The sequence below is a fragment of the Gordionus sp. m RMFG-2023 genome, chromosome 1 (genome assembly GCF_954871325.1).
Source record: "Gordionus sp. m RMFG-2023 chromosome 1, tfGorSpeb1-WG-v2, whole genome shotgun sequence".
NCBI lineage: Eukaryota > Metazoa > Nematomorpha > Gordioida > Chordodea > Parachordodidae > Gordionus > Gordionus sp. m RMFG-2023.
Window position 1 is genome coordinate 36,297,632 of NC_088775.1, and position 18,623 is coordinate 36,316,254.

At 26.8% G+C, this 18,623-nt stretch overlaps 1 protein-coding gene across 8 annotated transcripts in view; it reads right to left on the bottom strand.

Annotated features, from left to right (window-relative positions):
* The window catches only part of LOC135922538 (beta-1,4-mannosyltransferase egh-like), a 57,477-nt gene extending 47,074 nt beyond the window's left edge, over positions 1-10,403 (bottom strand). For 3 of the 8 annotated variants that reach the window (XM_065456917.1, XM_065456916.1, XM_065456919.1), the window contains exon 1: positions 9,521-10,398. In XM_065456917.1, the coding sequence (XP_065312989.1) occupies positions 9,521-10,252 (732 nt within the window). In that variant the 5' untranslated portion in view covers positions 10,253-10,398. Of the gene's footprint in view, positions 1-9,520 lie in introns of all 8 variants that reach the window. The other 5 variants (XR_010570951.1, XM_065456922.1, XM_065456918.1 and 2 more) reach the window with 4 other exon arrangements.
* Between the last annotated feature and the right edge of the window lie 8,220 nt (positions 10,404-18,623).

Here is an 18,623-nt window from a genome sequence, read left to right on the forward strand (position 1 = left end):
TAGTTTTAGAATTGAAGGATCTAAAATTTTTAAAATTACTTTGGATATTAAATTAATTACATGGGCAAAGTATCGGATGTGCCCTATTTTTATTAATGGATATTTTAAAGAAAATCTATCAATAAATGTTTTATTATTAGTTGCATTATCTAAAAGTTATATAAAAAATTTTATTCTCTAAATTATAAATTTTAATTATTTTAACAAAGGCTTTAAATATATTTTCACCTGAATGTGTTTCATTAATTGGACTGACATCCAAAATTATGTTATTTATTTTAAAATTATCATCAATAAAATGGGCTGTTAGCCTTAAAAAGGAACTTGTGTTGCTAGTCCAAATGTCAGATGAAAAATTAAACTGACTTTTATTTTTATATATTTTTCCTTTACCAGTTCTTTATCTGCAAATATATTATACATGTGCAATTTAAAAGTATTGGAGCATAATAATTTTACAGAACAATCAAGATCACTTATAGAATTTTTAAAATCATTTGAATTAATAATTTTAAAAGGTATATTATTATTTATCAATAATTTTAATAAATTATCCTTAAAATTAATTTTATTTTGAAGAATTTGGTGTAGACTTTAAAAAAATGTCAATTTCATTATATTTTTTACTAAGGTGTGAATGAAACCTATTATAATGATTAATAAGAGGAGAGGTTGTTTTGCCTTTACATTTTATAATACTCCTGCAGATTGCAAGAAGCCTTTTCACCTTCTTTAAGGATTTGATATTGATCCCATATGATTGCTCTCTTTTGTGAGGAAATTTTCTCATCTTCAACATCAAGCATAATTTCATCAGAAGCATTCTCCTCTAACATAATTAGGTTAGTTAACAATAATTATTGTTAGAGATGTAATATATTTTTATATACCTCTGGTTTGTTAAATTTTTAATATAATTTATTATGAGATTCAAAAAATAAACTTTTCGTGAGATTCAAAAAATGTGGCAAATAAAAATTTAAATTTTCACTTCAGAAATTTTTAAATTTGTGCTAGAATCTTTATAAACACAAACACATCACCTGTCAGATTGGCAGATCAACAAATAGAAATGACAAATGTTAGATTTATTAAACAATTTATTAAATTTTACGAATAATTCGTTTTATTCGAATCGAATAAATGATTATTCGTATTCAGATAAAACAAGTAATTTATTATTCGTATTCGTAATTATTCGATTAGATTCGAATCGAATAATTTTTAAATAGACCTAATAATAAGTAAGGTGTGCGATCGGCAAATTGTCGAAATGGAGGAGTACAAACTTTGATCCAAAAAAATTAATAAAAAGATGCCTTATATATAGTGTTGTAAAGGAAAGCGTTCATCTTTTTTGGAAAAAATGATGAGAATTATCATTACTATGGCCAAATATGATAAATGTTTTACAGTAATATCCTATAGTGAAGGAACAAATTCAATGCTTACCAAGTGTAAAATGTGGCCAAAAAGTATTATATTGTCAAAATTTTCAGGTTCCAACTTAAAACGACATTTGATTGTAATATTAATTATTTTATATAATATAATATAATATAACTAAGTAAAATCATTAAATTTGAAGAAATAATGCATTTGGGATATTTGACCCCAACAATAACGATAGTAATTTTAAAATTAAAAAAAATTAGTTGCCTTAAATATTATCAACAATTGATATACGCCGTATTGAATGGGATTAATAAAAGGTATTAAACCTATCACTCTCAATTAATTACATGTATTTTATTTTTTTAAAGATTTGAATATGTATATAAAGATCAATATGTTCTTTCTGCAATTATACATACAGCATTCAAACTTCAATGGCCATGGATAAAACTTCCACAGAACGAACCTATTAAAAATAAACTTATAGCGTTATTGAAAAAAATGCTTTGAAAACCCTAGAGAACTGTTAATTTCGAGATATCCTTTTTTTGTCGAGGAAGTAGAGAATGAGTTGGAGGATAACTTATCTCAATTTTTTGAAGCAAAGGACAGAACAATAAATGTTTTCAATAAATTCCCAATGTTAAAAGAGTTGTTTATTAAGTATAATTAGCAATCCCCTCATCTACCCCTGTACCCGTTTTTAGTATGGCTAATCCCGTATTAACTGCCAAGTGTTCCTGTCTATCAGAATATTTTGAAAAATATTGTTATTAAAATTTAATAAGAAAAATTTTTTATAAATAAAATAATCTTTTTATTCGCTATATTATATTTTATTTATAATTATATTATCAAAATAAAACTATATTATTTTTTAACATGGCTAATATATTGTATTAAAAAATATTAGTTTATTTATATTAAATTAAATTTTAAAAAAAATTTATCATAAAATTTTGAACGGTTCATGAACGCGTTCGTGAACGTGAACGCGTTCCTTTTTTTAAAAGTGAACTTGAACGTGAACGCGTTCGATTTTTGTCAATGAACGTTGAACGGTTCGATTTTTTTTAGAAATGTTTACAGCACACATACAATATTTCAATTATAAATGAATCTTATTAATAATTTGTATAACAATATACCTCTAGTGTTGTTAAAGGCAGTTTTGTTAAAATAGCGCGCTACTTTTTTCAGTAGCGGTAGCTATAGCGCGCTACTTTTTTAAAAAAATAGCGATAGCGGTAGCTCGCTACTAATTTAGAAAAAGTAATTTTACATAATAAATACATCTAAATATTATTAAAATATATTTTTTATAAAATCTAAAATTATAATCCTTTTATACATTATTGTTATATATTAGATATAAACAGTTGTTAAATAGCAATCTGTATTTAATTTATATTTCGCGTATTCATTAAATTATATATTTTTGAAATTCCGTTATTGGTATGTTCTTGCTTTTATCTTATTTTATATTTCATTTTACATTTTAAATTAAGCATTATAAATCTTGTTATGTGTGAGATTGTTGAAGATATTGTAATTTCTTTGGAAAATGAGCAAAATATAGATGATCCAAAATTCAAGAAATACTTTAACCTTGAAGAAAAAATTAATACTGGATATCGGTTTCGGTGCAAGATGTGCCGCAAAATTATCTCTTCAAATCATACGAGCAGCTTTAATTTGGAAAAACATTTAAAGTTAATATATTAAACAAATTTAATATCAATGTGTAGGCTAATCTTTAATTTTTAAAATAAATTAAAATCAAAAACCAATCATTTTTTTTTATATATTCATAAATTTTATCTAAATTATTTAAAACATTTTAAAATAGTTATTTCAATCATTTTTATGTACTTATCTCCTACATAATTTTTATTCCAAGTATTTTATAATTTTAGACTATGCACACTTCAAATTATAAAGAGATTGAAAAATATCTCAAAAGTTTTGGGGTAATGGAAGAAGATAAACCCACTTCCAAATCAAATTTAATACAAACAAAATTAACCAATTTGGATTCATCAACACCTGGTGTATCCCAAAAATTGGCTGACAAAGTCATTATGAACTTTATAATAAATACAGTTCAACCATTATCCTTGGTGGATAATGATTCTTTTATAAAGATGATAAACACTTTTTCTCCACGGACCAAGATATTTTGCCGGCAGACATTGATGGCAAGAATTTTGGAGAGCTTTAAGGAAATGAAAGAATATTTGATATTAAATCTATCAGATGTCTCCTACGTCTGTACAACGGCAGATTGCTGGACTCACAATAGAAGGTAAAAATGTTTATTTTCTTATTTATAATATGTCATATTTTTAGAGCTTATTTAGGAGTAACTGCACATTAGATTGATCCTAAAAATCTAAAACAAAAATCTGTAGCGTTAGCTCTAAAGAGAATAATTGGCTGTCAGACTTATGACATTCTAGCCAATATTATTGCAGAAATCTATAGGTCTTACAAAATTCAAAACAAGGTTTGTAAGATGATAACGGATAATGATAAATAATATTATATTATATTTAACCATTTTAATTTTTTAGGTTATGCAATATGTTGCTGCCTCACTTAAAATCTTAGAAGGGCAAGATAATATGAGCATGGGATATTATGTGCCCACACTGAGTATATTAATTACCAAGCTCAAAAGAATCAATAATCTAACATTTTGCCAACCACTGGTAGAGTCTGTGCTAAAAGGCATTGAGAAAAGGTCAAAACTTTATTTTTATTTACTATTATTCAATTATATAAAATGAATGATTTATTGCTTGATTAGCCATAATTTAAATTGGCTTAATTTAAAACACAATCTATAATATTAATATATAGTAATTATTAATTAATATAAAATTCAAAATTAATATATTATTAATTACCTTGTGTATAATAATTATATTTTTAAAATTTTTATTTACCATAATTATTGCTATTTTAATATTTTATTTATAAATGAATCTAAATCTCAGATAAATTTAAATTTTAAAAATTAAAATGGTATTCTTCTTTTTTTTATAATAAATACAGTCACTTTATATAAATTAGATTTCCAGATCTGTATGATGATGATAATGTAATAGCTGCTATCGTTCATCCTAGTTTCAAGTTAAATTGGCCATACATTAATTTGACTGAATCTAAATGGCAACTTGATAGGCTGATGGTAACGTTAAAAAATGGCATGCCTAACCACGATACTATAGCACGATCGAAACCGCAGCCTTCCATAGACGATTTTTTTGAAATAAATAATAATAATATTGAACCTCTAGATGCTTTTTTTAAATCTAAAAATACTAATTTAAATATTTTTGATGTTTTTTTTTATATAAAAAGTTTGTTTATTAAATTTAATACTGCGTTGCCCTCAAGTGCTAGTGCTGAACGATTATTTAGTATGGCAAAGCTTATACTTTCTGATCGTCGCTCTAGACTTGGGGATGACAGTACCGAAATGTTATTATTATTAAAGTGCAATAATAAATAAAGTATATATATATATGTAACAAATTATTGTCATGTTTTTATATCAATATTTTATTTGTGGAAATAAAGTTACGTAAAAAAAAATATTTAAAAAAAAATCAAAGTAGCGTAAAAAGTAGCTAATAGCGCGCTACTCATTTGAAAGCGGTAGCGATAGCGCGCTACTTTTAAAAGTAGCGTTTAACAACACTGTTAATAACATTATACTTTATGAATTATTACTTCTATGAAATATTAGATATATATTTTTAAAAAAATTTGCCTAGTCTGGACTGTTTATTTTCGATATGGCCAGACCCATTTTTTTCAGACGTTACCCTGCCAAGGCTGAGTATTGCAGACCACTGGTTCAAAATTTTCTGCCATCTCTGAGCAAGATCTTCAGGCATAATATTTTTCGGCTAAAATATTGGTTAGCCCTTTTTAAAAATCGAGCCCTTTAACCAGTGTTGTTAAACGCTACTTTTAAAAGTAGCGCTTTATAAAAAAAGTAGCGCGCTATCGCTACCGCTATCGTTTTTAAATGAGTAGCGCGCTATTAGCTACTTTAATTTTTTTTTTAAATATTTTTTTTTACGTAACTTTATTTCCACAAATAAAATATTGATATAAAAACATGACAATAATTTGTTACATATATATATATACTTTATTTATTATTGCACTTTAATAATATTAACATTTCGGTACTGTCATCCCCAAGTCTAGAGCGACGATCAGAAAGTATAAGCTTTGCCATACTAAATAATCGTTCAGCACTAGCACTTGAGGGCAACGCAGTATTAAATTTAATAAACAAACTTTTTATATGAAAAAAATCATCAAAAGTATTTAAATTAGTATTTTTAGATTTAAAAAATGCATCTAGAGGTTAATTAAAAATACTTCAGTATATTCTTTAATAAAAGTATGCTCCTCCACATTAAAATACTGTATTCCCATTTGATCCAATATATAATTCATTTACATTTTTTTCTCATCTAGAAACAATGCTAAAAGTTTCATAGCATTGTAAACACTATTCCATCTTGTAGTGTTTGGTGTCAATACATAACGTCCTAATTTTTTTTTGAAAATATCAGACGTTTTTGATGACTTATTTTGTTTATTACAAAGAGCTTGGCATTTAGAAAATAATCCTCATTTAATAATGCTTCTTCAGCATCCACTGTCGCAACTAAATTTAGGTTGTGGCAGGAACAACGATGATGGTAGGTAACATAGAAGACTTTATTGAAGATCCTAAATATTATAAATTTATTTTATATTGGTGAAAAATTAAATATAAAATAATTTAAAACCGAGGATGTCATGAACATCAATTATCTCAAACTCCATTTCATCATCCTCTACTTGTTCTCCATCTTCAATATTTTTGTCAGGAATATTACTAGTATTGTTATTATTATTATCTTCCCCAAATACTCTATATTATTTATATCATATTATAAAAAAATTATAATAAATTTAAAACCTGAAGGCCTTCAGGAAATTAGACCCATTATCCGTAATCATCTTACAAACCTTGTTTTGAATTTTGTAAGACCTATGGATTTCTGCAATAATATTGGCTAGAATGTCATAAGTTTGACAGTCAATTATATTCTTTAGCTAACGCTACAGATTTTCGTTTAAGATTTTTAGGATCAATCCAAATGTGCAGTTACTCCTAAATAAGCTCTAAAAATATGACATATTATAAATCAAAAAATAAACATTTTTACCTTCTATTGTGAGTCCATCAATCTGCCGTTGTACAGAAGTAGGAGACATCTGATAGATTTAATATCAAAGATTCTTTCATTTCCTTAAAGCTTTCCAAAATTCTTGCCATCAATGTCTGCCGGCAAAATATCTTGGTCCGTGGAAAAAAAGTGTTTATCATCTTTATAAAAGAATCATCCACCAAGGATAATGGTTGAACTATATTTATTATAAAGTTCATAATGACTTTGTCAGCCAATTTTTGGGATACACCAGGTGTTGATGAATCCAAATTGGTTAATTTTGTTTGTATTAAATTTGATTTAGAAGTGGGTTTATCTTCTTCCATTACCCCAAAACTTTTGAGATATTTTTCAATCTCTTTATAATTTGAAGTGTGCACAGTCTAAAATTATAAAATACTTGGAATAAAAATTATGTAGAAGATAAGTACATAAAAATGATGGAAATAACTATTTTATGTTTTAAATAATTTAGATAAAATTTATGAATATATAAAAAAAATGATTGGTTTTTGATTTTAATTATTTTAAAAATTAAAGATTAGCCTACACATTGATATTAAATTTGTTTAATATACTATCTTAAAATGTTTTTTCAAATTAAAGCTGCTCGTATGATTTGAAGAGATAATTTTGCGGCACATCTTGCACCGAAACCGATATCCAGTATTAATTTTTTCTTCAAGGTTAAAGTATTTCTTGAATTTTGGGAAAGGATCATCTATATTTTGCTCATTTTCCAAAGAAATTACTATATCTTCAACAATCTCACACATAACAAGATTTATAATGCTTAATATAAAATGTAAAATGAAATATAAAATAAGATAAAAGCAAGAACATACCAATAACGGAATTTCAAAAATATATAATTTAATGAATGCGCGAAATATAATATAAATACAGATTGCTATTTAACAACTGTTTATATCTAATATATAACAATAATGTATATTTTTAAATATAAATTTCAATATTAAATTAAAGGATTATAATTTTAGATTTTATAAAAAATATATTTTAATAATTTTTAGATGTATTTATTATGTAAAATTGAAAGTAGCGAGTAGCGCGCTACTTTCTAAATTAGTAGCGAGCTACCGCTATCGCTATTTTCTAAATTAGTAGCGAGCTATCGCTGATTTTTTAAAAAAGTAGCGCACTATAGCTACCGCTACTGAAAAAAGTAGAGCGCTATTTTAACAACACTGGTTATTAATTAGATTATAAATAGTTATTTATTTTAATGTTGAACAACATATATTTTGATGTAGGCCTTGTTAAGAAAAAATTAAAAACTGGGCAGATCCAAGCAACCTGAATGAAAAATTCAAATGGGGTTGTTTGGGAAAAAACTAAATTCCCACCAGGCCAGGCCTGAGAATTTTCCCATTTGCAGGCCAATAGTTTGGGTATTTATTAACAAAATCTCGAGGCTGCCATAATATTAATTTAAAATCGGCTAAACCGAGCCACCTAATAACACAAATTCCTAATTTTAAATTTTTTCAATTTATCAAACACATTATACAATTTTTTTAGACGTTTTAATGTGTCCTGTAATTATAGAGGCCATACTATTAAGAGGCTTTTATAGCCGCTAGGTAACTTGTCATTTAGAAGTATTTAGTATTATTTATGAGAATTTTGAGACTATTGATGAAGTATTGTTTTACTTTTCTAATAGAATTCAACTAAGTTTCTACTCATGATCAGTTGAAGCCAAGGGTCTTTTGTCTCAATACATAAATATAGATTATATTATTTTGATTGTTGTAATTTATATAATATTAATAAAAATTGACATTAAATAAGTAACTTCAGTCACTAGATACTAATATAGTGGATGCAAAAAATTGTGTTGACTCCTTAAATAATATATTAAAAAATAAAAGAGGCAAAAATTCATTTGATATGATAAGGATTTAAGGCTGAAAATTTTATATTAAAATTTAATCTGACCCCCAAAAAATTCTAATGGTTCATAAAACCTCTAAAAATCTTCATAATTTTTTGATTGATAACAAATTAAACTTTGATTTTGAAAAGGGTTATAATTGGAATTCTTTAAAAGGAAATTACAATAAATTATTGATTATTTTGAAACATGGCACCCAGAAAATATAGGATCAGACCCCTTTATTTGCAAAAATGTATGCATATTATAAACTGATATGTTTAAAACAGATACTTGAAAAAGCATATATACTAGTATTGCATAATCAGCTAATTTTAGCCAACCCCAAAATGGCTTAGTCAAGTTTTTAGGGTAAAAAATTGGCTGTTAATTAGGCTAGCTAAGAGTCTTAGGCAAGATTTTAAGGCGATTACAGAACACTAATATTAACAACCCATAAAATTATATAATATACATGATAAAATATGATGAAATAAAATAAAAATTATAAGTTTGAGCCTTTCCTTTCCTATTTTCTTTTCAGATTATAAATAGTATCTTTTTTCGAAGTCAAATTTAAAATATTTAAAATAATTTTTATATTTAGAAGAGAACTAAATGTAATAAAATTATTTTAAAAAAATATAAGTTTGAAAAAATAGGGAAGCATGAAAGGGGTAACTTTTTAATTTTTAATATATAAAAATATTTAATATTATTTTACAAAGCAATATATTTTTAGTGCAAAATTTTATTAAAAAATTATTAAACTAATTTTTAAAGAGTTAAATAAGTTAATATTAGCAAAAAATAAAAGGTAATGCCTATATTAATATTGATTACTCTCTAATTCTAATAAAATTAAGTTCTTATAATCCAAATTATCATAAATAATATAATTGGTAAATAAAATCTCAAAATATAGCATTAATTTAATTGTTTAACAGTATATAATTTATCATTTTTGATTATAATAATAAAAAACTTGATTAAGAAGTCCAATTGATTGATCTGTTACAACTTGTATTATATAATGACCGATTCCAAGATTCTGACATGTCTCTAAATTTCTTTTAACATTTTTTCTGACAAGGGAAGGGAAATTACCACGAGTAACAACTCTAAAACATATAAAAGGATGAGAAATATTAGAGGTTGCTCCATAATTCCCTATAGAATTGATTATTTCATTAGACTTTGATACATGTGTGCTAAATTGTTGTTTTAAATGAAGGTGGGGAGGGTCTGGAAAAGCAGGATAAAATACAAGTCCACAAAAATGAAAAATCATCAAAGGTAAGGCAATTAGATTTAAACAACGAAAGCCAAAAAGCAAGCATGTCCAGAAAAAGCCATATTTTACAAAGTAGGCATTCATATTTATATCATTAGGTAAATTGTCATTTTTATTAAAGGAATTTATGTAAAATTTTTCTAGACGTGGATTTTGAGGTAACTCAAGTTTATGTCTCCCATTGATTAGTAATGATTCATTAAGTTGATTATTTGGTACTTTATAGTTTGCTATGTCTCTTTCAAACAATACCGAGCGACGAGTCCTAACAGGCTCCATAAATTTTTTCCAAAAATCAAAATCCAGACCTCCACCCACTAGTTGAAAACATAAAAGTATTGAAAAATAGAGTGACAAATGTAAAATGTGTTTTAAAATCGCAGTGTTACTGGTTTTAGAAGTATTCAAACCTGGTTTAGCCATACTAGTAGATAAAACAATGTAAAACTCGTCTTGAACTGCAACTAAAGTGGTGTAAAAACAGAAATTTCATCTAAATTTAAAATATGGATGATTAAAATCAAATCATTTGCATTATAACATTCATATAAAAACTTTACATATAAAAATAATTGCGACATTTAACTAATCAACCACATATTCTATATAAATTCCAATAATTGATATAAATAAATATGATTATGCTTAATAACATAAATATATTAAATATAAATTAATTAATAATAATATGCATTTTTAATTATTAAAATAAATTTATTAAATAATTATGAAATATAATAAAAATATAATATATAAGAGTTTTGATATTAACAATAATTTTATAAGAAAACTATAGACCATATATTTATTTTATAAATTGCTAATATTTTAATTTGTAATTTCAATATCTTTTAAAAATTTATGGTTGAATATAACAATACTACATTAAAAAGCATTTTACACAGCTTCTATATTGGGTTAGTTATATATTAGGTATACTGTCATTAAATAGCTAAATATGTGTCCTTTTTTTAAAAGGTCCAATTAAGGTTTTAGCCAAAATAATATTATGAAAGCCTGAATATTTTAGGTGGCAAAAATTTTTGGTACTTTATTTTCTAAATCTCGAGACTTATATAATATATTTTAAATATATCCGTATTTGTGTCATTTTAAAGTCAAGCCAAATAATGCCGTTTAACATCACTAATTAGGTATATCTAAATTTTTATAAATATAGATTATATTAATGAAAATATATCTTTTAATTTAATTAAAGCAATTTTTAACTTTTTAACTTCAGCTATTATAAAGATTTCTGAGATAAATTAATAAATACACCACAATTCATGACGATATTCGTATAATTTTTATTCTATATCCTCTAATATTTAAATAGTTTTAAATATTCGGATATATTTATTTTTTTTGAATGCCTATTTATGCAAATACCCATAACCTTTGAGATTTGGGATTAAGGAATTGTAGTCTGCTGTCAATATTATTCTCGTAAAGATGAAGAGAGGTAGTCTCTCTTCTTTTTTTTAAGTTAGTATTTTAGTTATAGTTTTTTATATTAAATTAGTATACGGCGTTTTTGAACTCTACAATAAAATATAGTATAAAATGTTTTTACCCTTAAATGACATATAGTAGTTGGACATACAATATCTAAACCTAGTTAAGGGATTATTGTTTGTTAAAGTGGCTGATAGATATAATGCTATTTTATTAAACCATGATATTTGATAATTATTTATTTATATTTTTGTTATATCAAATATTTTCTGTTATATCAAATATTTTCTGTTATATCAAATATTTTCTATATTATATTGGATAAATATATATAAATGTTTTCTTTATAAAATTTATGCTATACCTATTTATATAAAAATAAAATAAGATTATTTGAATATAAAAATCAGAGTTGTTAAAAGATACTTTTTAGATAGATCTGGATACAGATACATTGACTAAAAAGTTATCTTGTTATAGATCCAATTTTTAAAATGTATCTAGATACATATACAATTTTTATTCTACTTTTATAAGCTCTGCACAAACCTAAATTAGGATTCTATTATGAAAATGCATGATATGAGCTAAAAAAATATATTGACGCGATATCCCATTTATCTAAATATAACTAAAATAATTATTTTTGGATTTTAATATAATCATATAATATATGAAAATATAAGATTAAATGATTATAAATAATTATTAGATTTCAGTAATAAAATATTTTCAAAATTTTGGTCATTAAGGCATCCTCGTTTTTCTGTAAAGACATAACAATCATATCTACTACTATGGGATACTGAAAAAATCGGATATTTTTTTTTTCACAGGTTATATGTTTTCAATCAGTTGTAAACATTGATAATTCATCAACTAATCTTTGTATGATGTTATTTTAAAATATACTCTATAAATTGGCCATGGAAAAACAATGTCTGAACTTGTTGATGCTTCATTGATTATTATTTCTTCCTCTTTCTTTTCGTCATTATTAATACTACTGTAATATAAATTTTTTAGTATAATAAAATTAAATTAATTAATTCCATTCAAAATAAAAATGGCAGATTCCTTGAGTTGCATTGTAACAAAATTTGTGTGGGTTATTGATAAAATCGGACATAATATTATATATTTTTTATATACTAGTTTTATTATTTTATTTATTATATATAATTTATATTTTTTTATTTATTTTTTTTATTTATATTAATCTTTATTCGGTAAAAAAATTAAAAATTAAAACATGAACATGAACATTTATATACACTATTGAATTAAAAATATATATTAAAAACAAAAAAATCAATATAAAAACATATAATTAAAAGAAGGGAAATTAAGAGAAAAAAAAATTAAAAAATTATTTAAAAAAAAAAAGAGGGATATCTAATTAGGTGTGGTCCACGGGGCTTAATGACCCATGAATGAATATACAGTTTGAACGGCTGATTTCGATTGAAATCCTTTGGCGGAGGTAGAAACCTTTTTTTGGATCACCTGTGATTGATCGTAACCTTTGCCCTATTGTTTTGAATAATTTTAAGGCTTGGGGTCCGAATGATCCACAGGTGTCTGAGACTACCGGAGCGAATAAAATATTATTAAGGTGGCAATATTTATTTGTTTTTGTATTCTCCGCTTTTGAGATGGAGTGGCGGAAAAAGATCTGTCAAAACGATCAACGCAGGTATAGTCCCAAGCGAGAGGTAAACCTTGGTTTCAAGGGACTAACGTCAAACCATCCGGTCTGGTTTGATTATCGGAGCTAAGACCCGTAGGTTCCATTGTGGAGGGAGTATTTGTAAATATCAGCGTTCTATTGATTATTGAGTTATTGGCATAATGTCTAGGAAGTCTGCCTTTTGAGAAACGACAGTGTAGGGGGTGGTGTCCTAGACTATCAATGTGAGATTCACATAGGACACAAGTCGTAGGGGTTACGATATCGCAGCCTAAGCGAAGGCCTATAGCTATTCTGAGTTCTTCGTTGGTAAGTAGTAGGCCTAGATTAGAGCTAGGGATAGTTTCTAACCATTCATATCCAAGATGGCATATGGGTGGAGCTGGATTTATTTGATCTGATAAAAGGGTCGTATTATGGACATCGAGTATGCATGGGGTTGAGCTTGGGTGGAGAAAAAGAGATGGAGATTTTCTTTGACCAGCTTTGAAGTGTAAGTAATCGAAGCAATGCTGTATCAATGGCAAATTCCGTCTCTTTGTCTTATAGAATTGGGATGTGAGCCGTTTGGGGCGTTTTTTTCCATAGATCTAATGCTATCGTGTGATGTGGGTCGATTAATTTTAATATTTTTTAATTATATATTTAATTTATATACTCATATGAAATAAAATAAATTTGGCATTCAACTATTTTTATTTATTATATAAAAAAGCGTTAAAATCTAAAAACAGATACAGTTCCTTTAAATAATATCTAGATACAGATACTTTTATAAAAATTATTTTATATTTTATTTAAATTTAGAGGGATAATGTAGAAAATAATTTTATTCGACATATTAGTTTATTAATCTACGCTTACTATTAATGGAATATTATTTGTAAGCACAGATAAAAAATATTCAGGTATTTACTTCCGTATAATCATCAACATTCTCCTTCTTCTAAAAGAAGCCTTCTCATAATTTTAATTAAACTGTCATAATTAGTTTGTTGTCCAAGTGGTTTATCGTTTTGACCATCAAGTTGTTTCATAAGTCATCTTAATCGTTGGCTTGTCCCAATCGTTGGTTTGTTTAAATCGATTTATCACGTTGGTTTGTTTAAATCGTAAGCTTGATATCCTTATCGTAAGTTATCCTTATAAATCGTGAATTTGATGTAGCTTGCGTAATGCTCAGTCATTATTATTATCAATTTTCAAAATTGTTATTATCATCAGTAAATTACGAATAATGAGAAATAATAGTTCATCAAGTTGGATATAAGAATAAATGAAGAATTATAAATCAATAAGATAGTTATATAATATTTTTAGCGTTTTCATTTTTTGCGTTTTCATTTTTTGCGTTTTCATTTTTTGCGTTTTCATTTTTTGCGTTTTAGTGTAAGCGTTTTAATATTTAATTTACTTTACTTTATTTTTATATTTAATGTAGTCTTTTAAATAAACAGGTTTTTGTTAAATTCGCTCTGGTCTTCGGTGTTATATCATTTTTATCAGTAGTCCACACTTCCCTCCTTAAAAGAATCCTTAGAGTCATAATTAATAAGTGTGTTAAAACAGTTTCTTAATCATAATTGATTTAAGTGTCTCCTCAAAATACCTTTATCTGACTCAAGGAACATCATGTCACTTTCTTTGTGTGTGACCATGTCTTTACACCATTTGTCAACACTTTGTACTTTGTACCAAACAAAATCTCCTACATTAAAGATTCTATTTCATGGTAAATTAACGTTTATTTTGTTCTCTTTCTCCTCCAACGGTTTTAATAAGTCCCATTTTACTCTAATATCTCGATTGAACATTCTCTTAGAAGGTGTAACTCCTGTAATATTATTACGCGTATTTCTGTAATTAAATAAAAATTTGTCAAGTGCGAAGTCTAAGTCAATTTTGATATTCCTTTTCATGTGTGTTTTGAACGCTCTCACCATGCATTCTACCTGGCCATTGGATTGCTGGTGATAAGCAGATGTGAGCACATGTTTGATACCATAATCATTGCAAAATTTTTCCAAATTATTACATGTGAAATTAGTGCCGTTATCAGTAACTATAGTATAAGGTATTCCATATAGCGAAATAGTTTTAAAAATTTCATTTAAAGTAAGATCGGTCGTAATATTTTTAACAGGAACAATAATTGGAAATTTGCTATAGGGTAGGCATCGACTATTATCAACCAATTTCTTGTGAAGAACGGACCCGCATAATCTATGTGTATTCTTTCAAACGGTTTGGTTGCCGAAACCCATGGTTTTTTTATCTTTTTAGGATTGTCATGATATATGTACAATCGTCACAAATTTTCACTTCTATATCTATGTCATTATTTATACCAGAACACCACATGTAATATTTGGCTAAGGATTTGATTTTTCCTGCTCCCAAGTGACCTTCATGTAATGACTGTAGTACATTTTTTCTCACAGAAGACGGAATCATGATTTTGTTGCTTTTGTAAAAACAATCCTTAATTATACTTAATTCCAATTCAATGTTTTTAATTGTTCTTTATAGGCCTGTTGTTCTTAATATCATTTATGACTTGTTTCAATATCTTTCAAAGTTTCATCATGAATTTGATTAAAATTGATAGGTAATCCCTATAGTCATTTATTGTGGCAATCTCGAGAGACAATCAGGAACAACATTATATTTACCGGCTTTATTCTTTATGTTAAAATCATATCCTCCTAATGTTATATTTCACTTCTGGAGTCTTAAGGACATGGTTCTATTATCCCTAGGTAAAGATGTGAATAAGAGGTTTATGGTCAGTAATAATTATAAATTTTGTGCCGATTAGTATTCCTGGAACCTCTTTATAGCGAACATAATTATGAGAGCCTCACGCTCAATATTGGTATAATTCAATTCGGATTTTAATAAAGTTCTCGACGCAAAAGCTATAGGTTTTTCTTTACCGTCTTTTTCAGTGAAATAATACGGCTCCTAAACCTTAGATGCGTCAGTGGCTATCCCAATAGGTAATTCAGGGTTAAATATGTCAAAGCAGGAGGAAGACTAATAAACTCCTTAAGATCATTAAAACTTTTAGAGTGTTCTAAGTTCCAAGCCCATTTTTCTTTGTAGACAATTTTATATAGAGGATCGGCTATTTCTGCAAAATTGTCCAAAAATTTTCTATAGTAGCCAGCCATTTCCAGAAATATTGATAATTCAGCAGCTGATTTTGGTTCTGACATATTAATTATTGCTTCAATCTTGTCCTGATTAGCATGAATCCCCTTGGCGTTAATATCATGACCCAGGAACCCAGCGTCTACATGAGCGGGAGGGGTAGGAACAGTTTGCATCCTATTTTTTTGAGAGGGTAGGGGATAAGCTGCTTTAATGGGGGTAGGATAAATTTTTTTTTTTGGGGGGGGGGGGTTATTTATTAAATTTTGAGATGAAATATGACAAAATTTATTGCTGTAAAAATTATACTTTTATTATAGTATTAATATAATACAATTCATCAACCAAATCTATATATTGCAAACAATCATACACATTGTTTTCCAAATAAACTATCCTTTTAAATGTAATTTAAAAGGTTTAGATATTTTAGCAAGCTTATAATGCCATAATAATTAATTGATTGTAAATAATGGAGGTTTTAATTGAATTTATTATCTAAAAAATAAATTATTTATATTCACAAAATATAGATAGTTGTTAGTAGAGATAGATTAATTTAAGTTATCCTTTATAAATTCTTTGAAAAGAGTATCAATAAATAAATTGGTGAAAATAATAGGAAAGAGACACCGCCCCCGAAGGAGGTGATTTTTTAGGGGGGTGGGCAAAGATTTTTGAAGGGGGTTTGCATCCAATAAAAATCCTGTCATGTAGACGCTGCAGGAACCTCACTTTATTTTTAAAGAACACACTTTAGTTGAAGTTAGGTACTAGCCCAAACGATGATATTCTATCAAACACTTTTTTTATGTTATTAAGGTGGGCTTCATCGTTTTTCCCAGTATAAGTAAATCATCAATATAAAATATGACGTCTTCCATGTCACCGATGGGTCCATGATCTGTTGGAAGCAGTGCCCCCTACAAGGGGGGAGTCCGAAGCAACTGCTTCAGTAAATTTGAGTGGGGGTACTTTTTTTTTTTAAATAAAAAATTTTTTTTTAACTTTTTTTTTAAAACTTTTTTTTAAACTTAAAAAAAAAAATTTTTTTTAATTTTTTTAAAATTTTCTTTATTATTTAATTCTTTTATTGTTTTGTTACATTACATCCATCATGATCAAGTGATTTCTGGTTTATAAATGTAATAATAAGACCCCCCCCCCCCACTTAATATTTAATTTAATATATCTTGACCGAAATTTTTCTACTTATTTTTTAAGCATAATATGAATAGATAGTAGATATTTTAATTTAAATATCTTATCTTCCCTCCCTCCCTTTTCTTAGGAATCAAATGATCCCATCAATATTGTTGGAAAAAGAATTGACAAATTTATAATTGATAAATATCTAGAATTAGGAGCTCTTCAACCTACACATTATTTATTTTCCAAAGATATAATAATAGAAACAGAAACGAAAGCTTTTATGAAAAAACTAATATTGACAATAGCAAAATAGCTAGAAATTGGATTACTTATAGTATTAAAATGAATAAAGTTTTTTGCTTAACATGTCTCTTATTTGGAGGTCCACACACAAATTCAAAATGTACATGTGAAGGTCTAGATAAATGGCAGAATATTAATCGTGATAATATTCTGCATGAATCTTCACAGGCACATATGATGACCGATTATGAGGCTTTCTCACAATAAAAATTCGATATTAAAATTTATAACACCCCAGAATAAATGTGTAGATAATAACCGTTCTGTCATAAGAATTATAATAAGATGTTTAGATTATTTAGTATCTCATAACCCAGCCTTCTGGGGGAACAGGCAACAAGAAGACAATATGATGGCCCTTATTAAACTTATTGCAGATTCTGAACCTGTACTAAAAATGTATATACAACAAAATGAAGGAAGAAAAGGGGATAAAAAAAATAAGGGATTAAAAACGAAATTATATTCAAATCTATTATCATATAATAACATAAATATTCTCATTGAAACCATAATATGGTTATAAAAAAAATTCAAAATGAGATTACATTTAACAGGTGCTTTTCAATCATAGTTGATGACACATATGATGTTTCGAAATCAGAAGCAATAACTTTGATAGTAAGATATGTTGAAAATAGTGAGACGCCGAAGCCTGTTGAAAGACTGATTGACATATATTGTACGGGAAATACCACAGGTCTCGATATTAAGCATAATATAATATCCAAACTCGGCTCGATGAATTATCCCCTTGAATTTCTAGTTGGGCAAAGTTATGATGGCGCCTCAAACATGAGTGGAAGAATCAATGGTGTGCAGGCCTTGATTAGAGCAGAGGCGCCAAAACAGCTTTTATTTGGTGTTATTGTCATCAATTAAATTTAATCCTTGTTCAATTATGCCAATCAATTAAAGAACTTCGAAATGTTCTAGGAATACTAGATGAGATTTATATCTATTTTAATGGTGTAAAAAGATATGAGGTACTCAAAAAATGTCAGTGTAATGATCTGAAAAAATCGCAACGATTTCTGC